We start from the raw sequence: 26,379 nt of genomic DNA on the forward strand, positions 1-26,379 counted from the left end.
TCTCTCGCGCACTCTCTCTCGCGCACTCTCTCTCGCGCACTCTCTCTCGCGCACTCTCTCTCGAGCACTCTCTCTGTGGCACACTCTCTCACTCTCTCGCTCACTCTCGCGCACACTCTCTCGCACTCTCTCTCGCACTCTCTCTCGCACTCTCTCTCGCACTCTCTCTCTCGCTCTCTCTCTCGCTCTCTCTCTCTCTCACCTGTTGGACTAAAACCTCATGTTGTGTGATTTTTATCTTCAGAGGAGCGCAGGTATTTACCAGAATGTTGAGGCATGGAGGGATGTGTAATCTAAACTGACCTTATAAAGTAGAGTCATAGTCAAACTAGGAGTAAACATAGATCACCAAGCACAGGTACACAGGGCTGGATGCAAGTTGCAATGAGTTTTGAATGCAGTTAATGTTATAGAGGGTGCAAAATTATACACTGACCTTGAGAATATTGAAATGTGAAGAAAAACAGGATTGAGGGTTTTCGTAGCAGAAGGACTGAGGTGGGGCAAAGATGGTAGATGTCATGCAGAAATAAACTGTCTGTTTTCCTAGCAATCTGCCCAGGTGTTACTCACTGCTTGAGAGTTGGCAATTTTGATACAAGATCGTTCACGTGATCAAATTGTGACAGAAATTTATGTGTGAGACCTGCATGATGTAACTAGCATAATATATATAAACCTTTTTGATACATGATGGACCTTGTTATGGTCTTATTGAATATTGAATAAACACTGGTATGTGCTAGCTATTACTCCATAGATTGAGAGTGTGATAAGTGACATTCATAGAAATTAACTTTCTGTGGACCTCCCTTAACCTTCCCTTGCTGTAAAGGAGGGTGATCTTAATTTCTCTCATTTTTCTATGCATACATTGTACTTATTGCTTTTCTTTAGTGAAGGTAAAGAAATTTGGTATTTAATGTTTTAAGGAAGCTAATGATCTGTTGTAAATTGTTTGGCACATAAAATCTTCAATCTCTGCAAGTGACCGTATCCTCTGACTTGAGTTCAAAACAATAGAGAGCATTTTAAATGAATTATGCTTTTCATTTTTAGCTAAAACTGGGGTTCCTGTTAAAACAAAACAATTACAATGAAATATTGTAAATGACTTTCCTTTATCTAATCAGGATATAGATTTGTATATGCTGATCCTAACTAATGTTTAGCAGTTCTCCTCATCATCATGCTAAAGAATCTGAATTTGTGCATTATGAAATCCATTGTGAATCCATGGAGCTAACTTTGACCAAAGGAAGCATTGAGTTTTTCTCCAGGTTCTTTGTTCACAATCTAGTCCATTCAGCTTCTCCCTCAAGTATTCTGACCAGCCCACCCAAGTTTATTATCCAACTGCATTTGAATCACCTGACCCTCTTTGACTTCACTCCATCATTAATAGTTGTTACCAATGTTTCTCAGAGCAGAATTTCATAATGTCCTGAATAATGTGGGCTATTGTGAAATCTGCAAGAATTCTATGAGAAATCCAGCAAGACCTTACTCTGCCTCTGAAACAACAAGCTGCATTTTCCAGCAGAGTTCTGGATATCAAGACAAGATTCTCACTCATGAGCAGCGAGATGTCTATTGGCAAGTATTATTGCTTGTTATCGCCTTCATTAGCACTGAATCTTCCCTGTAGGTTTCTATTCTACCATGTGTCAGGTAGAAACTACATGCTGAGAATTCCTGATACTATTGGGCGGCACGGTGGCACAGTGATTAGCACTGCTGCCTCACAGCGCCAGAGACCCGGGTTCAATTCCCGCCTCAGGCGACTCTCTGTGTGGAGTTTGCACGTGCTCCCGTGTCTGCGTGGGTTTCCACCGGGTGCTCCGGTTTCCTCCCACAGTCACAAAGATGTGCAGGTTAGGTGAATTGACCATGCTAAATTGCCCGTAGTGTTAGGTTAGGGGTAAATGTCGGGGTATGGGTATGGGTGGGTTGCGCTTAGGTGGGTCAGTGTGGACTTGTTGGGCCGAAGGGCCTGTTTCCACACTGTAATGTAATCTAATCTAATCTACTGGACCAATATCTTGGATATCCTAAAGGGGCAACTTTTTCATGCAGAGGGTGGTACATGTGTGGAGTGGGCTGCCAGAGGAAGTGTGGAGGCTAGTACAATTGCAACATTTAAAAGACATATGGATTGGTTTTGGGGGAAATGGGCCGGGTACTGGCAGGTGGAACTAGATTGGGTTGGGATATCTGGTCAGTCTGGATGAGTTGGATCGAAGGGTCAGTTTCTGTGCTGTATATCTCTATGACTCTGTAACATTACCAACATTTTGGGCATAATCTAGGGCAACAGTCACATGCTTTACACATCCACATCCCATGGCATTAGATAATGCTAGCCTGTCTGCACTATCGTGGCACATCTCCAGTCCCTTTAAAATCTGTTTCTGCACACTTTGAAGCTGATAGCAACTCTCATTGCAGTACTGCTGCAAGGACACCTTGTGCCTACTTGAATGCATTTCTGCATTGCCTTTAATGCAGACACAAACCCAGCAATTCGCCATGCTTGTCAGTGCTAATCAATTGACATGAACATGTTGCTGCATCTCACCACACTACATTAACATCATATCAGCCAACAGCTTCATGGTAACTGCTTCAACCAAATGGCCATGTCTTAAAGTTGGAGTGGCGACAGCCTCCTATTGGGATATCATTGCACAGTAACTCAAGGGCAACCTTTGATATTAATCAACGGGGTTGGGTCTAGTCAGGACCCTCTAGGTGTAGGGGGTGAGGAGCTGAAAGTTATTCACTAGCATCACTTGTAGTGGTTTTTTCTCTCTTATGGATTGTTTTCTTCTGGATGTGAGAGAGAGAGAGAGATCAAATGAGATGCAAGTGGCTGGCTACTACGATTGGGGGAAAGATGTAAAATGAATCTGGGGATTTATTGGGAGTATATTATTGAATATCATTGCAAGGTGGTTAGATTTATCTGAATGGGAGCACTATTCATTTTCAGGTCTTTGCTTATATTTCTCAAGTGAAACCTTTGTCCTCATCCTGTTTTACCTATAATCCTAGGTAAATCATATAATCATAGCTTCAACTGTCCAATCCCCAAGCTCTGAAATCCACTCCCTAAATCTCCCTAACTCTGAGACCTCCTTTAAAAATGCTTTTAAAAATGCTTGTTTTTCAAAGCTTTTGATCACCTGTAATAATATTATCTAATAGGTATTAGCACCAAGTGGTATCTGATAATATTCCAGTGAAGTATCTTGGGACCTATTATTCTGTTAAAGGTGCTATATAAATATAACCTGCTGCTGTGGTTCTGTTCGCCGAGCTGGAAGTTTTTGTTGCAAACGTTTCGTCCCCTGTCTAGGTGACATCCTCAGTGCTTGGGAGCCTCCTGTGAAGCGCTTCTGTGGTGTTTCCTCCGGCATTTACAGGAAACATGACAGAAGCGCTTCACAGGAGGCTCCCAAGCACTGAGGATGTCACCTAGACAGGAGACGAAACGTTTGCAACAAAAACTTCCAGCTCGGCGAACAGAACCACAGCAATGAGCACCCGAGCTACAAATCTTCTCACAAACTTTGAATAAATATAACCTTTTGCTTTTGTTCTGTGCACTTCAATTTGTGTATATTGCTACTGGTAAGAGCAGAAACACAACTTGGGATGCTAACCAATCCATTAGAATGTCCCAGTATAATTTTTAGACCTGTGCTGCCCTACTGCTCTAGATATACATTAGCAACGTTTTCAAACTGGGCTGTCTACTTTGTCTGGACATTGAAAACTTATTGATATTCTGAAGTCACCCTGTGCTAATTCTGTTCTTTTAATTGCTTTGGTAGTTGTTCATTCCTTCTCCCAATGTGTCCCAATTAGCATGTCAGGATTGGATTTAATTCTTTTTCAGGTAACTGAACACAATTCCTTTCCCAAATTGTGACTGCAACCACTATGCTATGGCACTCTGTTTTAGTGTTTGTTGGCCTTTGGCTTCCTTCTCTCAGTTGCATGTGTCTTTGACAAAAACAATCCCATACATTGATACAGTACTTCCTTGGTCTGATTTGTAGAGGATTTCATGGCATCATTTGAAAAAGAGCAGGGGCACGCTTCTTAAAGTCCTTGATAATACTTATCCCTCAAACAATACTTCAAACAAAACCGGTGTTCTGGTCATTATCATATTTTCTGTTTGTGAGGCTTCCCTGCATTACAGCAGTGACTTCACTCAAAGTACTTCATTTTGCATTGGGATATCCTGAGGTTGTGGATTATACTACGAAGACTCAAATATTTCTTCTTCTAAAACAAAGACACAAAAGTTAGTGGAGAAAGTGATTGATGATTATTCTGCCAGCTGCACCTTACCATTGCTATTACATTGGTGAATCCATGTAACTTGTAGTCTTAGTGTCACTGCATGAGATATACATTCTACTTTTGTCTACTGCTGTCATACTTTTCCAAAGTACATATAAACACTAATTTATGTAATCTATACATTACCATTTGTATCTAGAGATTCTGATTGACTAACCTGTACAATTTGAAGTTTGAGATCTGGTTGTCAGAGTTGTATCCATTTAGCTGTGACATGCTGATGTAAAGTTGGTTTGTTTTCAAAAGGGACAAAACAAATGGACCAACTTGAACATTGTTGGTGCAATGTAGAGTGGACCATGAAAGGCTTGGTGATAATTTAAACCTGTTAATGAGACAAATGTTTGTGATAACATTTGAGTGGAAACTGGTGGACCATAATTCATAAGCTGGGCTATTTTCCCTGGAGCATCAGAGGCTGAGGGTTGACCTTAGAGGTGTATAAAATCATGTGGATCATGGCTAGGGTGGATAGCCAAGGTCTTTTCCTCAGGGTAGTGGAGTCCAAAACTAGCCTGCATAGGTTTACTGTGAGAGGGGAAAGATTTAAAGGGGCCCGAAGGGACAACATTTGATGAACGCTGGTACAATTACGACATTTAAAAGGCACCTGGATGGATATATGAATAGGAAGGGTTTAGCGGAATATGGGCCAAATGCTAGCAAGTAAGACTAGATTATTTAGGATACCTGATAAGGGGTATCATGGACGAGTTGGACTGAAGGGTCTGTTTCCAAGCTGTACATCCCTATGACTATCTTGTATGTGGCTCAAGATAAGTGATAAGATAACAATTCATCATTCCCAGATTTATTTGATGTTGGAGTTGATTTTACCATTGCTGCGACGTTAACAAATTGTACCTTGGCAAATGTAGACTTAAAGTATATGCCACTGAGGAATGAAGATGATTATTGTAGAAGAATTCTGGAGTTTGGTTAAATTATTTGTTCTGAACTAAATAGTGGAGTCCCTTGACAGACATTGTACATTGTTTACACAACCTTAAAGCTTGCTTAGTTTTTCAAAGGAATTGGAAAAGGTCAAATTAAACATTTTCAGTAAGCTTTCAAAGTAGCATGCAGTTAGATAGTCAGCTGAATTTGTGTGTGTGTGTGTGTTGTGTGTGTTGTGTGTGTTGTGTGTGTTGTGTGTGTTGTGTGTGTACGTGTACACGCGCGCATACTAATAATTTAAAACAAACATCTCTTGTAAACTAAACTTCATTTAAATTCAGGGAATTGTACTCGATAAGATATTATCATTCATTTTAAAGGAATATTGCTTGTTCCTTTATAAAGTCCTAACTTTCAGTGTTGTTCTCTGGTTTACAATGCACAAGAATAATTTATTTACGTATAGACCATATTCTGATAGAGATCCAAAACACTGTTAGGAATTGGAAAGTTAGAATTGGCCTTCAGCTAAATGAAAGTTGAGTTGAATGCTGATCAACTGATTCCTCATCATAGTTCATGCCCCTAAGAATCCAGTTCTGAGAGTGTTATACTGCGTTTGGGAAAGGGAAAAGGAACTGTTGCTTAATACATATAATAACAAGTCTGTTTAGCTGGTAACAGTTTTTAGCTTGTGCCAATCTATTGTGGTGGTAATAGCCAAATATAGGGAAAGGAGAACAGAATTTCTCCGGCAGTTTGATCACTGACCACGTTTGGCTTTAACAGACACCGTAAATTCACCATGGTTTGTAATGCAAACATATAAAGCCTTTTAACTTGTTCAGTGTGAAGCTATAACTTGGAATGGTTACCTTTCAAAACCAGAAGAGTTCAATGTGGGTGAGAAGTAATCAGTTTTCTTTATGCATTCAAGACAATTAATGTACAGAAGGAGGAATGTTTAAGGCGTTTCTGGTCATTCTGAACACATGACTCCGGATGGAATCAAACAGTTGGGAGTCATTGGATTAATTCATAATTGGGATGTTTCAAATTGATTTGTGTTCGTGTGGATGAATGTTTATGGGTGAAGAATGTGAACCATTGAGAGCTCTGAAAGCTGGTGGTAGAAAAAGGGGAAATTTAGAGGATTAGTGGGTGAAGAGGGAATTAAGGAATTTAACTAATAGTCATGAGCCAAAACAAATGTTTCCTTCATTTCAGATTTAATGAAAAACATCTGTATGCAAATATTATCCAATGGTGCACAAAATAAACTTCCTAATTCTAATAGCAACATCAATGAGCATCTCTAGGGTTAACTAGATAACACAAAGCACTTAATGACACTGGACAAGCAATGCTTTCTTCTCTCTAAGTGACAGTTTGACTCTTTGATGGCACTGTCCCCTTCATGTTATAATGTTAGACTCAAGTCCCACTACCAAGGTTTGAAAATATAATCCAGGCTGACATTTCAATACAATGCAGAGAGTGCTTATTGAATTTTGACGTTCAGATGACAAGTTAAACTGAGACCTAATCAGCCCTTCATGGACATAAAGTCGCTATTACTGGCAAAATTCAATTAGAAATATGCCAGTACTTTATGCACAGTGCAATCCTCCAAATAACAATGTGATTAAAGACTACATCATCTGTGTTGGTTAAAGGCAAGGCACAAGATAACACTTTTTCTTTCCCCCCACAGGGCTACTTTTGAGATTTTCTTAGCTACGTTTTGGTTTTCAGAGGCTCCTTTTTCATTCTAACTAACTCCTTTATTAGGTGATGCAGCTACATAGTGGCCCATTTTTGATGGATATGGGATATTTAGATTTACACAAAAGCAGAAATAGAATTCATTAATATTCTCAATTATTAACTATCATTCAAATTAAATCTACAACATGCAAGAGAGAATTCATTTCCTCAATACCAAAGTATATAAATTGGTACAATGCAGCAGGCTTAGATTGACACCAAAACCTTTTCTAAACTAACTGACACTTGTGTCCACATACAAAAAGTCTTGACCCTAAACACAACCTTACCACACCACACCACATCGCACCTCACCCCGAACAAAAATCTGGCAAGAGTTCTTACTGGAGTTTGAGTGACGAAGTGGTTTTATTGCCTGTCAAAGCAGTGCGGAGAATTGCCGGCTTAAACCACTGGCTAGTCCTTGACTACAGTTATGTCTAGCATTTGAAGAGTTAAGTTTAACATAAACCTAGCCAAGCAACTCCCACACAGTCTGACCTTTTTTTGACAATATGAGGTTACTTCTCTTGGTGTCTGCAGTACAAGGCAGTGAGTAATCTTTTCTCCAGGAAGTAAGAAAAGGCTCATGCTGAGGTATTCTATTCTGCTCTGGGTGTCTATCTTGGAAGTGGATCGTGTACAGTTTCTGTACCTCATTAGAATCTCTAGTTTGCGTGGACAAAGTTTGTAGCGGCAACTAAATTTTTATGTTGTAATCCACCAAAGCCTCATTAAGTAGGCAATAAAGCTTGCTTAAGCAATCTGTCCGATACTTTACTAATTATGTGGCCTTTTTACTTGTATCCTGTATTCCCATTAATGATCAAAATATAATGAACTGCAGATGGTATTGAACCAGTGCCCTGTTTCAGTCTGAATCTCTGAGCATAATAGACACAGTACCCTTCATGAGGTGACAGAGGAATTATCAAGGAAAAAAGCATGTCTTTGACTTGTGGTGCCCTATTGTTTTATTTTTTTTCTGTTCGGTATTTTTCTTCTTGACAATTGCTGCAAAGATATTTCTGTGAATGGTAACCACCTTTTTTGTTTCTTTCTACCAATATCATGTACAAAATGTTACCCGTGGCTGAGTTGGTGGAACACAGTGCTAGAAAATGGTTATAAAGTCCTAACTGATGGTCAGTACTGCATTTGAAAAGGAGTGCTGAACTGTCAGGAGTATCATCTTCAAGATGAGCTGTTCTATTTTCACTCGTGGGACATGGGGATCACTGGCTGGATTTCTCACCCCTAATGGTCTTTAAGAAGGTGATAGTGAGCTGCCTTCTTGAACCGTTGCAGTCAATGTGCTGGAGGTAGATCCACGATGCCGAGAGGCAGGGACTTCTAGGATTTTGACCCATTGATACTGAAGGAACAGAAGTAGATTTCCAAATTGGTGGTGAATTCCTTGGAGGGGAACTCTCAGGTGGTACCGTTCCCATGTATCTGCTACCCTTGTCTTTCTAGTTGGAAGTGGTTGTGTGTTTGAAAGATGCTGCCTAAGGAGCCTTGGTGAATTACTGCAGTGCATCTTGTATATGATACACACTGCTGCTACTGAGCATTGGTAGTAGAGAGAGTGAATGCTTGTGGATGGCAATCAGGTGGACTGCTTTATCCTGGATGATGTCAAAGTTCTTAAGTGTTGTAGGACCTGCAGTTATCCAGGCAAACATGTTGAAACAAGGTTAAGCCTGTCCCATCAGGTGGGCATAAAATATCCCAGGACAGTTATCGCAAAAGGGAGCAGGTGAATATTCCTGTTGTCCTTGTCAATATTTATTCCGAGAACTAATTATCTGATATTGTTCACATAAGTGTATGGAAGAGCTGTGCTTGTGAACCACAGAAATTTTGCTGTGCCATTGAGATGTCTAGAAATTGTGAAGAGTGCTATATATGGAGCTCTTCTTTCGATTTAAAATTTTTATTAATTTTTCCATGGTTTATCATACAGAGTTCCATGTTTAGAGCATCTGTGGTTAGCTCAATGGAATTGTTTGGAGAAACCAAAACAAACCAAAATCCCAGGTGGGTTTTTGAATCAAAACTACACTTAAAATTCCACACTTAATTTTTTATGTCGCACCTCATGATGTATTTTGAAATGGGAGGGGTATTTAATTGGCCAACGTGGTAGGTTGCCTTGACCCCTCTGTACCAGAATTAACTTGAGGCACGAAAGACCATAGTTGGACTTCCTGTCCTGTCACCAATTGAGGCTTCAAATAGACAATGCCCACTTGGGGGGTCTCACTGACCAGTCAGTGCAGCCTACCTGTGCTGTTGCAGAGAGCAGGGCTGGGGCCCCTTGTTCAAATGCCTGATTGAGGAACAGGACATAAGGAAGAGTGGGAGAGTTGCTGAGAGCCATCCTTGCCATAGAGACCTATTCCCCACGTGCTCATAACTCTTCACGCGACAGATATCCAACAAAACCCCTTCTGTCATAACTCACCAGTGGGCTAAGTTGCTCCTCAATCCTGGGCCTCAGCCACAGTCAAAACCTGTCGAGTGGCACTGTAGTTCAAAAGAACTGCCAGCCTCTGGGCCAGGTGCTCTCAGTTAGCAGAATTTTCTCCCTGGGATATTTGATCCATGGAAAAGCCTGCTACTGGCTAGAGTGATGCTTAATATTGCCAGGATTTCCCAGAGGTGGCAATGCTAGCTTTTTGCAAAGTCTCCATAAAATCAAAATCCGGATACTTTCTACCATAAAATCAGATTAGGCTGTCAATAAAAAATATTTTGGATGTTTTGTTTACAAACATTGCTAAACTTGCTAAACATTGCAGATAGTTGATAGGTATCTTATTGTATTAGTGATGAGTCATATTTTGAATGGTATTTTTGAACTTGTATGTTAGTTAAGTCTTTACAGATTAATACTTTCTGGTGACAATGTCATGTATTCATAAATACTTTATGGCTTTGTGAAATGCTTTGGCTCATTAGGAAAAATGGTGGAGAGGTGACCAAAACTTTGGGCAAGGAGGAGGATTTTGAGGAGGGGCAAATGAGAGAATTCCAGATGTTGTAGCCTGACAGGTGAAGTCAGAGCCATTTTGCTAAAGTGACTAAAATTGGGGATATATAAGAGACTAATTAGAGGAGCACAAATGGGAGGTTACAAAGTTAAGGAATGGTGAGACCAATAAGAGAATTGGAAACAAGTTAGAATTTTAACATCAAGGTGCTGCTGGGCCAAGAGATAACGAGCTAATAATGGTCAGGAACACAAGTGGTGGGCATTTATATAAATACAAGTTTGTTCATTCTTATTACAAACAATTAATGTCTTGCTACCATCCATTTCATGATCTTCGCCAGTTATCTAACGTGATAACTGAAATTCCTCATCCTTGGTATTTGGAGAGACGAGAGGAGCTGCAATAGTTGCCCGCCTGCAGAAATGTTTGCTGACGATGTAGTGGAGGTATTCAAAATCATCAGTAGTTGGAGGCAGAGTCGTAGACATTGTGTAAGTGGACTTTAGTAAAACCTTCAAAGTTCTGCATGGTAAACTGATAAATAAGGTTAATCACATGAGATCAAAGGAGAGCTAACCACTTGCATACTAAATTGGTTTGGTGCTAGGAAACAGAGGGTTGTGGTACAGGGTGGTTGTTCAGACTGGAGGCCTGTAAACAGCAGTGTGCTGCAAAGATTGGTGCTGGGTCCTCTCTTTATTTTATATAAAATAATGTCGATGAGGTTATCTGCAGCATGGTTAGTATGTTTGTGGATGACACCAAAATTATAGTGAACGGTGAAGAAGGTAAGAGTACAACAGGATTTGATCAACTGGGCCAGTGGGCCGAGGAATGACAGATGGGGTTTAATTCAGATAAATGTGAGGTGTTGCGATTTGGTAAGACAAACCAGGACAGGACTTAGACAGTTAATGGTAGGGCCCTGTGGGATGTTGTCAGAAAGAAAGACCTTGGGGTGCAGGTACATAGTTCTTTGAAAGTGGCTTTATCAGTAGAAATGGTGATGAGCACGTTGTTTGGCACGCTTACCTTCATCATCGGAGCATAGGAGTTGAGTTGTCATTTTATGGCTGTACAAGACGTTGGTAAGGCCACATTTGGAGCATTCTGTTCAATTCTGGTCACCCTGTTATAGGGGAATATTACCAAGACTGGAGGGTTTGGATTATAAGGAGAGGCTGGATAGGCTGGGCTTCTTTCCCTGGAGCAGAGGAGGCTAAGTGCTGAGATATTTGTATCATTGATAGTCACAGGTGAGGTGCCAGAAGACTGGAGATTGGCTAATGTGGTGCTACTGTTTAAGAAGGGTGGTAAGGACAAGCCAGGGAACTGTAGACCAGTGAGCCTGATATCGGTGATGGGTAAGTTGTTGGAGGGAATCCTGAGGGACAGGATGTACACATATTTGGAAAGGCAAGGACTGATTGGCGATAGTCAACATGGCTTTGTGCATGCAAAATTATAGTTCGTGAACTTGATTGAGTTTTTTGAAGAAGTAACAAAGAGGATTGATGAGGGCAGAGCGGTAGATGTGATCTATATGGCCTTCAATAAGGCATTCAACTTTCCCCATGGGAGACTGGTTAATAAGTTTAGATCTCACAGAATACAGAGAGAACTAGCCATTACGAAACAGAACTGGCTCAAAGGCAGAAGACAGAGGGTGGTGGTGGAGGGTTGTATTTCAGACTGGTTGACAATTTGAGCTACAGGGAGAGGCTGATCATGCTGAGGTTGTTTTCCCTGGAGTGTAGGAGGCTGAGGGGTGACCTTAGAGGTTTACAAAATTATGAGGGGCATAAATAGGATAAATAGACAAAGTCTTTTCCCTGGGGTGGGGGAGTCCAGAACTAGAGGGCATAGGTTTGGGGTGAGAGGGGAAAGATATAAAAGGGACCTGAGGGGCAGCTTTTTTATGCGGAGGGTGGAATGTGTATGGAATGAAATGGTAGAGGAAGTGGTGGAGGCTGGTATAATTGCGACATTTAAAAGGCATTTGGATGGGTATATGAATAGGAAGGATATGGGCCACGTGCTGGCAGGTCGGACTAGATTGGGTTGGGATATCTGGTCGGCGTGGACAAGTTGGACCAAAGGGTCTGTTTCCATGCTGTACATCTCTATCACTCTATGTTGACCTTTTAGAGATCAATGAAATAATGACTGACAATGGGTAAGGTGAATAGCCAACATATTTTCCCACGGTATGGGAGTTCAAAAATCGAGGGCATACGTATAAGGTGAGGAAGGAAAAATTTAAAAGGAACCTAAGGGACAATTTTTCACCCTGTTTGGTGTGTTTATGGAACATGCTGTCAGAAAAAGTGGTAGACGCAAGTACAATTATAACATTGAAAAGACATTTGGACAGGTACATGGATAGGGACGGTTTCGAGGGATGTGAGCCAAACTAGTTCAATGGGACTAGTTCAATTTAGGCTACCTCGTCGACATGGACGAGTTGGACCAAAGGGTCTGTTTCAGTGTTGTGAGACCCTACGATAAGAGTAAATTGAAAGAAACTGTTACCATTGACAGAGGGGTCAATAATTAAATGTCAGAGATTTAAGATGTTTGGCAAACATTATTGTGAATACGATGAGTTTTTATTAGAATGCATTGCTGGAGGCACAGGAACAAGATTCAATCATAACTTTCAAAGAGAAGGATATATATATTTAGAAAGGAAATGTTTCAGAATTGTGGGAAACGAATAGGGCTGATAGCTCTTTCACAGGATGGCCCAGTGAACTGAATGGCTTCTTCGTGTTGTGATGAGTTTCTGTGTTTCAACCTAGGGTAAATGGATGTTGTTGCAGTTATTTTGCAAAGAACAGAACTCTTGTGATTGTTCTAATTTAATTTGATAGGATTTTTTGAGTTTTGTGTACAAGTCTGTAAACAGGAACTCACAAGATGTGTCCTGTGAATTTTGTAAAGTTAGACAAAGTAACACTCCATAGCACCCCCAAGTCATGGGAAAAAATTTTAGGTGCAGATTTCAGTCCAATCATTTGATTTTTTTTTTATTAGGTTGGAATGTCTAATTCAATGCAAGCAGTGTCCTTTTAACACAATAAACTGCATTGCTGTTCAGTGATGAGCATGAAAGCCTATCAAATGACCTGCAGACTTCTGTTCAGTCAGCAAATAGTAAGCAAACAATTCCCTCACAACTGGCTTGTAATGTAGAATGTTAAATGGTAATATTGGAAGTAATATCAAATCACACTATTTGTGTGTGATGGGAATGACTCCCTGTATGCCAAGAGTTGCATTACATAGTCAATCATTGCATTACTCAGACAAGTTTCTACAGCACTCACCTCTGATTGAGGCTGCCAAGCTAAAAGCTGCAGGCTTTGCACTTCCCAGATTCAGTTGGACCTTGAAAGTGCTTCTTTACTGTCACTAAAGATTGCTTCTCATCACTAACCACATGAATAGAGCAATAACAAGTCTTTTCTCGAGGGAGAATGGGAATTCTGCTCTTGATTCGACTAACCTTCCTTCTGCTAGATTGAGACATATACTGGATTATTTTGAAACCCAGCATCCAACAATAACGTGCCAGATGCTTTATGTTCACACCAACAACTTGGGCTCTTGTTTCAGTCTGGTGCTGATTTGAGGTTGAATGAAGATATCAGCTAGGTTTTCAGATGTTCACAGACAAACTATTTAGAATCACCATTTTTGAGCTGCTTTCTCTTCCTCACTTGATTTTCTGCACCATTTTTGGCATTCTAGTTTTCTGTGTTATTTGCTGATTTGCTCATTCTTTGTCTGGCTTCCTGTGGTTTATTTCATGCCTGGACCCAGTTGTCCTTTGTTCCTATTACTCCAACATAACAGTGCGAAAGCTAGTGCTTCCAAATAAACCTGTTGGTCTATAATCTGGTGTTGTGATTTCTAACTTTATACACCCCAGTTCAACACCAGCATCTCCAAATCATGACCTCAGATGAAGAGTTCCATCCTTGTGTTTGAATTCTTCCATGTCCTTGTTCTTTGCTATCTCATGAACCTCTAATCCTGCAGTATCTGAACTCTCCAGTTCTCTGGTTCTGGCCTCTTGTGCTCCTTGCATCCAGATAAGTAGCAATGGACTTCTGCCATCCATGCTGTATGATCTGTAATTCTTTCTCTGATCATCTGGGCCAGTCCTCTTTTTATATTTAAAACCCATCTGTTTGACCACATTTTGGATTCATTCCTAATCTGTCTTCCCTTGGCTTAACATTTTTTTTCTTTACCTTTGTTTTCATTTTCTTTGCTAATGCAAGTTTTGTTCCAGTATTTTGTGTCATTGGGTTAACTAGATTATAAATACAAGAAAAGAATCTTAACATCTCAAGAGAGTTTGCAGAATACATCTTCATGGATTTCATGTTGTTTTTTGAGCTTGTGTGAATAGGAATCTAGAGCCTTTGTGCAAATTTGTTAAAGTGCCACTCTTGAGCTCTTTTGTGGTTAATTATCAGCCCAGGTGGGGGAGTATGTCTGTCAGGATAAGGGTATATGCATTGAAATACAATTTTATGAACACTATTTTAAGCTTTAGCAACTTGCATATAGATAACAACTTGACCATAAAATTTCTTAAGGCACTTAGGTGATATCAATGCTTGATCAGCAAGATAGACCAGGAGAAGATTAGAAGTAGAGATCTCAGATTTGCAAACCAGAATAAGAATTTTGTTCAGGAGCCAATATCTTGCATCGAACGTGATTGATGGGTACTTGGTGTTATGGGTACTTGGTGTTAGTTGGGAGATGGGAATTATTTTGGATGAATTTAAGTTGATGATAGATATAAAGTAGCCCTAAAAATATACAAGGGCAGCGGGTTCATCCAGATCTGAAAGTCTGCAAATCATTTGGGGAAAGTTCACTCCCAGGAATGACCAGATTGTGAACAGAATGGGAGGGAAGTGAGGAACTGCTGCTACAATCACTGGTTGGATCTTTTTCTGTTTGCCACTGAGCCTATCAGCAGCAAGCAAGGATGAGATGTGCTGATAGTGAAGGAGTCACTGGGGTGTTGGAGCTGGGTCGTCCATGCAGTTGTGGTGATCCTGAAGTTGAAACGAATAAGTTATTTAGAAAAGGCAGGCATGAGCAAATCAGAGAACAAAGTAACTCTGAAGAGTTAAACTGCTTTTATTTCTATGCAAGGGGTGTTACAGGTAAGGCAGATAAAAGTGTGACTGGGATTATTACAGAAACATGACTGAGGAAAGGACAGGACGAGCAGCTCAATGTTCTGGGGTTTCAATACTATTGGAAAGATAGAAAGGCAGACAAAAAATGAAGGGGAGTGGTGTTTTTGTTTAAGGAAACATTACCGCTGTACTTTATGAAGATATTTCTGAGTTAAACACATATAGCTTCATTGGACGATCCCTCACAAAGAAGGGGATAATCAGAATTATTGATGATTGTTAGAATTAAAAACTGATAAATCTCCAGATCCCAATAATCTACATCCCAAGATACTTAAGCAAGTGGCCCTAAAAATAGTGCATGCATTGTTGCATTGTATTTTAAGGTTTTGTAGATTCTCAAACAGTTCCTATGGATTGAAGGACAGCTAATGTAACCTCACGTTTTAAAAAAAAAAGGAGGTTGAGAAAAATTACAAAATTGTAGACCAGTTCGCCTGATGTCAGTAGTGAGGAAAATGCTGGAGACCAGAGTTTGAAAAATGTGGTGCTGGAAAAACACAGCAGGCCAGACAGCATCCGAGGAGCAGGAGAATCGACGTTTCGGGCATAAGCTCTTCTTCAGGAATGAAGGCTTCCTGAAGAAGGGCTTATGCCCAAAATGTCGATTCTCCTTGGATATTGTCTGGCCTGCTGTGTTTTTCCAGCACATTTTTCAACAATAATTATTTTATGCCTTGGTCCAAGGTAGGAAGCCTGTCAAATTTAAGAGGTTCGTCCCAAGGTCAATTAGAATGCCACATTTGTTAACTGTCTGGAGTCAGTTCTGGGGGAATGGATTATGTGGTGGGCAACCAAAGATTATGGCGATACTTAATGAAATACCGTAGTCTCCATCTCACTCCGCTCATTAGAAAAGCTGATATTGGGTCCCGCAGCTATTTAACACTGGGAGCTGTGTGAATTTGTTTGACATAGGACTTCAACCCTGATCAAGAGGAAATCCCACTTTATGGAGATGGTAGTCAGTAAGCTAAAAAGTCTGAAGACCTAGCTGTGCCACTAGGATTGTTTGCTCTCAACTATGTTACACCAAGGAGCCCAGATAAGTTTGGGGTGTCTTTGAGTGCACGTTAGCAGGCACCAGTTAGGAATGATTTTAGAGACCAGAATAGTTTGTTAGGGAGCTGCAGGGTTTTCTATTGAGAGATTGCCTTTGGGCCTAAATATGGCCCCTCAAAGATTCCAGTTTCCCTCACAAACTGCTGAATTTCTCGACTGCTGTGGGCCTTTTCTGTGACTGGTACAGAAAAGATTACAGATTCTAGTCAACATGTGTGGTGATGGTGTTGCACATTTCTGAAGTAAGTAGGACTTGAACTGGGCCTTCTGGCTCAGAAGGACACTACCACTGAGCCACAAGAGTCACCATCACAAACCCCCTCCACTGGGATAACACTGGCAGTAGAATGAGGCCCTTAAGTGGACAATAATTGACCACTTGACAGGCTTAATAGGCTTGACGAGTGGCTTCCTTGGCATTGCCTCTGTTTAATTTCTGAAGGCCTAGGGACGGGTGGGAAGGTGGTGGAAATGGCACTTGTTGGATTTTATGTGCTACACTACCTTCATACCACCAAGATGGGAGTATGTACGTGGCCCATTGGTCTCAGTATCCCTAATACTTAATTGGAGACTTCTTTTTTCTTATTAATTTGAAATATGGGTATTGCTGGCTGAGCCCAGCAGCACTTATTGCCCACCCTTAATTGCCTTTGAAAAGTGGTTGCGAAGTGCCATCTGAATCGCTGCAGTCCATTTGCTGTATGTTGATCCACAATGCTGTTAGGGAGGGAATTCCAGTAGTACTGAAGGAATAACAATATATTTCCAAATCTGGATGGTGATTGGCTTGGAGAGGTCACCCAATAAACACAATGTTTATTGTTTATGACTCTAATAGAGTGAGATGGATGTAGGTGAGTTCAAAATGATGAGCCACACATCTCACTTGCCGTTTTATGGCAGCCTTATGTTCATAATCTTAACTTTTGACATTTTTTATCAGTTTAAATTGCATTTACTCTCAACAGTGCAGTAATTACAATCACATATTAGAAGAACAGTTATTCCTCTTTTAGCCTGGTTTGTTATTGAAACTTTTTATTCTGTGTTTTCAACTGAAAGCAGATTTAAAGGGATAGAAATTAGCATAAAACAGTATTTTTTTTTGTGGTATAGCAAGTTAGTGATTTTGACAGTGAGCTATGAACCCAGAGGCCATGATTTCTATTCCCGCCACTGCAAATTGTAAAGTTGAATTCATTAATTCTTTGTAGATGGCAGCAGGAACATTTAGCATGAAGCTGTCACATCATTATATAAACCCATTTGGTTCACAGCTTTCCTTTAGGGAGGGGTTTGCTATCCTTACCAGGAATGTCTATTTGATTGTGGACCCATATTTTCCGGATCTGCTGAGTTTCTCTAGCAATTTCTGTCTTAGCTTCAGGTTTTTATGACAATTGATAGAGACATGCTCACCATTAATGATACCACCATTTTATTCCAGATTTATTTAACAGAATTAAAATGTAGGATTTGAACTCATGTATATGTTCATTAGTTTAGGCCTTTAGATTTATAATTCAGTACGTAAATAGTATGGTATGGTTCCCATAACCTAACTTATATGACCAATGTGTGGGGGAGGAAAAACCCCAAAGAACCGGATGCTGGCAATCCGAAACAAAAACAGAACTTGTTGCAAAAGCTCAGCAAGTCTAGCAGCATCCATGGAAAGAAAACCGAGTTATTGTTTCGCATTCTGGAAAAGGGTCACTGAACCTGAAACTTTGCTTTCTCTCTATACATGTTATCAGACCTGCTGAGTTTTCCCAGTAATTTTGTTTTTGTGCCCTATAAGTGACTCCAGTCCTACACCAGTTGCTTTTTAACTGCCCTTTGAAATGGCCATGCCATTCGCACCCATTCTCTGGGCAATTAGGTGGAGGCAATAAATGGCAACCTTGGCAATGGTACCCACATCTCACAGGTGAATGAAAAATATGATATTGTCAGAGGTTGCAAGATACAGTTTTAGTCATTTGGAAGGCTGGTGGTGCAGGGAAGTGCCATGGATTTCTTCTATTATTTTTAATTTGAAACGATTTTTTGAAGCTGTGCGATTCTTGTGCTTTTTACCTTGTGGTCCCGTAACTGTCAAAATTTTAATGGATTTCATGAGTTATTGCCCATTCTGGTGCTACCGCCCTAATTAAAAGTCTGATTTACAGTGTTTTTCTTCTGTCGCACTACTTTAAATTCAGGTGGAGTAGCTGTGCAGCAAATCTTGTCAGTACTGCAGTGTAAGATCCGAATTAGAGTTCACGAAAGCAACTCTGCATTATTGCCCTTCTTCCCTGCTATCTTTGCCCTGCTTCTCTTGCCTCTGCTGCCAATGCTGAAGAATCTTAAGTTCATTCTGGAAAAGCAGTGCACCTTGTTACTGTAAGAAAGCAAGAACTGTACTCTGAAATATGTAATCTTTGCAACCCAGAAATAGACCATTCCACCTAACTGATCCAATTTCAGACTGCAAACAGCCCTCCACCCAGCTTCATTCATTGAGATAAAGTTATTGCATTCCTTTATCCTTCATCTGTCACTGATCACTACAGAATTCTAACATTTTCTGAACTTGGAGTCTCAAGTCCCACTTGCTCCAGAAGTGTGCGATTTCATTACTGAACGGGTTAATTAGAAAATATATTAAATTATGCAAACTTCCTAATTATGAGCAGATAAGGTAAATTGACAAGGTCTTTTCCCTGGTTAAAAATCACACAATACCAGGTTATAGTCCAACAGGTTTAATTCTAAGCACATTAGCTTTTGGAGCGTGAAGGAGCGGCGCTCCAAAAGCTAGTGTGCTTCCAATTAAACCTTTGGACTATAACCTGGTGTTGTGATTTTTAACTTTGTACACCCTAGTCCAACACCAGCATCTCCAAATCTTCTTTTCCCTGAGGTTGGGAGTTGAGAACTGGAGGGCATAGGTTTAGGGTGAAAGGGGAAAGATTTAAAAGGGACCTAACGGGCACCGTTTTCACCCAGAGGGTGATTCGTGTATGGTGTGAGCTGCCAGAGGAAGTGGAGGCTGGTACAATTACAGCATTGAAAGGGCATCTGGATGGGTATATGAATAGGAAGGGTTTGGAGGGATGTGGGCCGGGTGCTGGCAGGTGGGACGAGATTGGGTTTGGGATATCTGGTCGGCATGGACAGGTTGGACCGAAGGGTCTGTTTCCGTGCTGTACATCTCTATGACTCTAGATCAAACATAGATAAAGAAAACACGTGCTCGTTACCACCTCTGCATTCCCGTCAGCTAATAAATCAATTCAATCCTCCATGTTGAACATCACTTGAAAGAAGCATTGAGGATAGCAAAGGTGCAAAATGTCCTCTGGTTCGGGATCTCCTATATCCATTACCAAGACTGGCTCAGTGGCACCACTACTAACTGAGATGGATATGTCCTAAATAACATAGCTTCTAGTCTGAAGCTGTAGTGAGGGAACCAACAGGAGGGAGAAATCTACTTCACTTTTTTCTCACCAATCTATCTGTCGCTGATGCATCTATACGTTATGGTATCCGTGGGAGTGGCCACTGCACATCCCTTGTGAAAACTGTCCCATCTTTGAGGGTATCCTGCATTGCATTACGTGGCACTCCATATTACTAAATGGGACAGATTTCAAAAGGTGTAACAGTTCAAAATTGGTTATCCTTGAGTTGCTGTGGGCCACCTGCTTACCTTACTTATCGAATACCTTACTGAAGTCCATAAAGAGCATGTCCACCACTCTGCCCTCATCAATCCTCTTTGTTACTTCTTCAAAATACTCAATCAAGTTTGAGAGACATTTCCCAAGCACAAAGCCATGTTGACCATCCCTGATGCCTTTGAAAGTACATGTAAATCCTGTCCCTCAGGATTCCCCCCAGCAACTTGCCCAAGTGGCGATGGAGTTTAATTTAGATAAATGCGAGGTACTGCATTTTGGAAAAGCAAATCAGAGCAGGACTTGTACACTTAATGGGAATGTCCTAGGGAGTGTTGCTGAACAAAGAGACCTTGGAGAGCAGATTCATAACTCCTTGAAAATAAAGTCGCAGGTAAGGAAGGGTAGTGAAGAAGGTGTTTGGTATGCTTTCCTTTATTGGTAAGAGTATTGAGTATAGGACTTGGGAGGTCATGTTGTGGCTGTACAGGATGTTGGTTAGGCCTCATTTGGAATATTTCGTGCAATTCTGATCTCCTTCCTAATGAAACTTGAAAGAGTTCAGAAAAGATTAACAAGGATGTTGCCAGGGTCAGAGGATTTGAGTTATAGGGAGAGGCTGAAAAGGCTAGGGCTGTTTTCCCTGGAGCATCGGAGGCTGAGGGGTGACCTTATAGAGGTTTATAAAATCATGAGGGGCAAGGGTAGGATAAATAGACAAGGTCTTTTCCCTGGGTTGTGGGAGTCCAGAACTAGAGAAAATATGTTCAAAGTGAGAGGGAGAAGATATAAAAGAGGCCTAAGGGGCAACATTTTCACACACTGTGGTGTGTGTATGGAATGAGCTGCCAAAGGAAGTGGTGGAGGCTGGTACAACTGCAACATTTAAAAGGCATATGGCTGGGTGTATGAATAAGAAAGGTTTAGAGGGATGCAGGCCAAGTGCTGGCAAATGGGACTAGATTAGTTTGGGATATCTGGTCGGCATGGATGAGTTGGACTGAAGGTTCTGTTTTCCTGCTGTATATCTCTGTGACTCTACGGCACAATCAAGGAGTCCTGGATGACCGATATAAACAGGAGTGTCGGGGGTTCTACTCCCTCTCTACACGGCTCTTGAGAAAGCTGGGTCTGGTGTTATGTACTATGCACATGTAAATAAAGGGTGATTTTAGGAGGGGGTACCGACCTTAATGGAATAATTTCAGCTGTACAAGCATCGGTGGTGGAGGGAATGGACACTTGTGGATGCAGTGCCAATTAAACAAGCTGCTTTGTCCTGGATAATGTCAAGCTTCTTGAACAGTGTAGTTCCAACAACACTCCAGGCAACTGGGAAATATTCAATCACAGTCCTGACTTGTGTTTTGTTATTGGTGGACAGGCTCTGGGGAGTCAGGAAGTGAATTACTCGCCTCACTATTCCTAGACACTTCACCATAAATGGTCCTGCCCTCTCGGGTTTGCCCCTCACCTGAGGTGTGGTAACCCTCAGGTCAACCCATCATTGGTCCCCTCTGTCTCATGAGAGAGCAATCTGTGGTCTTCTGGGACTCTGGCAACTTTGCCTTTATTTTGGTACCAGTATTTTGAATGAAAAATTGTGGATTTGTTTGTGAATGAATTGATTTGAAGATTGTAAGTTCATCCATTTCAACCAAACCTGTTCAACCAAACAGGTTTGGTGGGTGGCACGGTGGCACAGTGGTTAGCACTGCTGCCTCACAGCGCCAGAGACCCGGGTTCAATTCCCGCCTCAGGCGACTGACTGTGTGGAGTTTGCATGTTCTCCCCGTGTCTGCGTGGGTTTCCTCCGGGTGCTCCGGTTTCCTCCCACAGTCCAAAAGATGTGCAGGGTCAGGTGAATTGACCATACTAAATTGCCCGTAGTGTTAGGTAAAGGGTAAACGTAGGGGTATGGGTGGGTTTCGCTTCAGCGGGTCGGTGTGGAGTTGTTGGGCCGAAGGGCCTGTTTCCACACTGTAATCTAATCTAATTATGCTGGGAAGGAAGATATAAGGGTTTCTTGAATCTCCAGACCTGTGAAATCACTTAGCAGTATTTCTTTAGGGACCCTGCCAGCTTGAGAGCGCTTCCTTAAGGGTGAGTACAGTATTGCAGTAATTGTGTTTTCATTTTATCATGATTTGGAGATGCCGATATTGTACTGAGGTGTACAAGGTTTAAAAATCACAGAACACCAGGTTTAGTCCAACAGGTTTGATTGGAAGCACTAGCTTTCAGAGCACTGCTTCTTCATCAGGTAGTTGTGGAGTAGGCACGGTAGTTTGGGTGGCACGGTGGCACAGTGGTTAGCACTGCTGCCTCACAGCGCCAGAAATCCGGGTTCAATTCCCGCCTCAGGCGACTGATTTTGTGGAGTTTGCACGTTCTCCCCGTGTCTGCGTGGGTTTCCTCCGGGTGCTCCGGTTTCCTCCCACAGTCCAAAGATGTGCAGGTCAGGTGAATTGGCCATGCTAAATTGCCCATAGTGTTAGGTAAGGGGTAAATGTAGGGGTATGGGTGGGTTGCGCTTCGGCGGGTTGGTGTGGACTTGTTGGGCCGAAGGGCCTGTTTCCACACTGTAATGTAATCTAACCTAAATCATAGAAGTCTTTTTGAGTGTTCTTGTGCCTGTCTTCACAGTGGAGTATGAAGTTTGTAAAAATGGCACCTGTCCTAGCATATGACAGCATAAATGGCTTTTCTTAATGCTATGAATGTTTTGATATATATTTTGTTATTGCTTTTATTTCAGTCTTGTTTGTCTTTATTTCAGTTTTTTGTTTACTTTTGATTCCTTACAGATGAGCACCATGCCAGGATTGCCCACTCGGTCCTGTTTTTATGACATTGACATTGATTCAGACACTGAGCAAATCAGTGGATTGTTCTAAAGGTATGACTCTTTGAAGTATTGCTTTCCTCTCTCTCCTTGCCAGACTGACACAATATTCTGCTTTGTATCTAAAAACCTTGAAGTACTACAGATTTTACTTCTCTTACCTTAAGTTTAGCGATAGAGATTTTTGTAAGGTTAAAATTAAAGAGAATTGGGGTACAGTTTGACCATGATTTAGTTGAATTGCCGAGCAGGCTGGAGGTCAAAAATGGTCTTTTCCCCAGTCTATAATCCAGACATGAGAGGCAACTTTCTAATAGCTGACTGCATCATCTACTATAACAGAAAATAACCCCTACTTCAGTTATAATTGGTAGCAGCAGTTAGCAAGCCTGAAGAATTGTGGAACATGAGGGAAAATGATACATTTAAAAATCTCCAATTTTACATGGTGTTGTACTGTTTGCAATTCACACAACCCTGCAAGATTTATTTCAAATCATTCATATTCTGGCTCTTCTTTCTTATCCCTTATTAGAGTCATGAGAACAGATCTTTCAGTCCAACTTTGTTCATGCCTACCAAGTTTCCCAAACTAAACTAGTTCCATTTACCTGCACTTGACCCATATCCCTTTAAACCTTTCCTATTCATGTACCTGTCCACAATTGTAGAGTACAGTTTTGATTTATGTTAGAATGTAAAGTTTCATCCAATCAATTACAGCGCAGTATAGAAATTTGTACGTACAGATTTGGAGCGATGTTTGTTGTGAAACATAGGATAAGACTGGTGGGTACTGCAGTGGACTCTTGCATCCCATGGATTTGTCCCTGTTGGCTTCTGTTTTTTAATGTGTGCATCATGTTCCTGTCGTTTGCCTTGAAAATTTGAACTCCTCTCCATCATGATTGAAAGGAAAAGATGGGTGTGATTACCAGACCAGTTTTTGCTGATCAGATTATCATTACCTGTAACTATCACTGATTCAGGAAAAAGTTAAAAATCACACAACACCAGGTTATAGTCCAACATGTTTAATTGGAAGCAGCTGATGAAGGAGCGTTGCTCCGAAAGCTAGTGTGCTTCCAATATTGTGTGATTTTTAACTTTGTACACCCCAGTCCAACACCGGCATCTCCAAATCATGATTCAGGAAAGGGTAATTATGAATATGATAGATTTCAAAATTGAGTGTGCAAAGCAAGATATTGATAAGTAGCAGTAAAATGAAAAGGGGAATGAGCTTGCATTTATATAACCTTAGGAGGTGTCGAAGTGCTCTCAAGCTCATTGAAAACTGTTTAATTACAATCATTGTTGTAGTATAGGGAACACAGCAGCCAATTTATACACCTCAATGTCCTTTCAATAACAAAGAGGTAATGACCAGGCCATTACTTGGTGTTAGTTGAGAGATGTATATCAACCAGATGATCAACGAAAAGGTTTCCTTGCTTTTTATTGAAAGAATGTCACAGTCTTGGAATGCCACGCCTGACAGTGTTGCTTACCCTCCGTAAACGCTGTGAATATCAGTTTTAATGATAAATTCAATTTCGAGAATGGGACTTGATCCCACAACTCTCAGAACAAGTGAGAGTACTACCAACTAAACTCTGGTTCATGCAAAAAGAGGAAAGTTACAGTGGCTGGGGGAAGGTGGCATTCATCTCAATTGTTCAGACAGCTAGGCATATTTTTCAGATGAAAACTAACAGGGTTTGAGTCTTATTCTGAAATAGACTCAGACTCAGACTCAGACTCAGGAGAACCTGCTTGTTTACCTTATCCAAAATAAAGAATTGACAGCACTTTGTTGTGATTCAGCAAATAATTGGCAACGGATCTGCCTTCATGCGAGAACTGAAGACGTTTAACAATAGTTTAGGGTAGGTTAACTGCAGAAAGTATAATTACGTGTTTTCATTTGTATTGTAACTTTTTGCAGTTGTGCTCACCAGGGCAGTCACAGTTAGCTATGTTTTTGTCTGTTATGTGTAATGTAAAACCTAGTTGAGTTAAAGGCAAGTTCAGGGTTGAGTTTGTGTTCCACCACAGAACACATAACACATTTGCATGAAGAAATTCAATCCTGGTTGGACCTGATGTTGGTTTCAATCAGTTATTTCAGTCTCAGCTCAGTGATAAAACACTCCTGTGAAAGATGGTGATTTGAAGCCTGGCTCTAATTACTTGAGCACAAAATGCAAGCTGGCACTCCCATGCAACCTTTCTGATTGTGTAATGTGGAAGGTCTCTGCTTTAAGACTCTCCTTAAAACTTCCTATTTTAGTCATCTGTCCTAATACTTCACTCCATTCCAACGTTTTGTTTGATAACTCTTGTACACCTTTACTACATTAAAGAAGCTATGTAAATACATGTTGTTATTTTTGTTTAGATCAGAGTGGTGCTGAAATGTTATTTTTGTTGACAACACTGCCAGTTGTATCAAGCAGATGCCTCCCAATTAGGAGTTTGAGAGTTGTAATAGCTATTGTGTGTGAACCTGAGTCTTTGTTACACAAAGGTCCAGAGTGCAGTCGATGAACAGGCACATGGTAACCTATTCAATGTGGAAGAGGAGGAGGAGAGGAATGGTTTATAAAATGCCCGTTAAATTGTATCTTGCTTCATTTTCTTTGTCTTTCAGATTGCCCAGAAATATCTTGTCCTATTTCCTGAATTGAACAAATGTAATCTCTGATTGCATATTAAAGAATCTATGGGAAAATAATGGACTCAAGGTTCTCTCAACCTCTCCTGAGAGATTCTGAGGAGTGTAACCAGTTCATGTGATTCTTTATTTCCTCGATCGATCCACTTTGTGTGCTTTGATAGATTAAATCCAGATTTTGAAACCCACCCAATGGATCTATTGAATTTTATACACAATTTTTTCAGCAATTGTTAGAAGTATTTAATTTTTTAAACAATTAATATTAAATGACTTGTTTCAATGTTGCATCTCCATATTTCAGTAATCTTAAGATTTTTGAAACTGAAATGCCTTTGCAATACCTTGTTACATCAACCAAATGTACCTTGAAGGGTAGCAAGTGTTGTGCATCTATCTTGTATACCAGAGTCCATGAAATAATTGACCAAGGAATCTCAGGCAAACTAAAAATGATGTATGGTACTAACACCTAAGTTGAAACTTTATTGCTGGAACAGCACAGCAGGTCAGGCAGCATCCAGGGAACAGGAGATTCGACGTTTCGGGCACAGGCCCTTCTTCAGGAATGAGCAGAGAGTGTTCAGCAGGAGAAGATAAAAGGTAGGGAGGAGGGACTTGGAGGAGGGGCGTTGGAAATGTGATAGGTGGAAAGAGGTCAAGGTGAGGGTGATAGGTCGGAGTAGGATGGAGGCGGAGAGGTCAAGAAGAAGACTGCAGGCCAGGAAGGCGGTGCCGGGCGGGAGGGATCCGGCTGAGACAAGGGGGGGGGAGGGGGATGAAGAAACTGGTGAAGTCCAAGTTCATCCCCTGCGGTTGGAGGGATCCCAGTCGGAAGATAAGACGCTCCTCCTCCGACCGT

General features: G+C 41.0%; 1 protein-coding gene across 1 annotated transcript in view; it reads left to right on the plus strand.

The window, feature by feature from the left end:
- Positions 1–26,037, plus strand: part of mthfd1l (methylenetetrahydrofolate dehydrogenase (NADP+ dependent) 1 like) — a 179,411-nt gene extending 153,374 nt beyond the window's left edge. Inside the window, exons 26-27 of the mRNA XM_043696855.1 lie at positions 22,803–22,894; positions 25,494–26,037. Of these exons, the coding sequence (XP_043552790.1) occupies positions 22,803–22,892 (90 nt within the window). The 3' untranslated portion in view covers positions 22,893–22,894; positions 25,494–26,037. The remainder of the gene's footprint in view (positions 1–22,802; positions 22,895–25,493) is intronic.
- The last annotated feature ends 342 nt before the right edge of the window (positions 26,038–26,379 follow it).

This window comes from Chiloscyllium plagiosum, chromosome 9 (assembly GCF_004010195.1).
Source record: "Chiloscyllium plagiosum isolate BGI_BamShark_2017 chromosome 9, ASM401019v2, whole genome shotgun sequence".
Lineage (NCBI taxonomy): Eukaryota > Metazoa > Chordata > Chondrichthyes > Orectolobiformes > Hemiscylliidae > Chiloscyllium > Chiloscyllium plagiosum.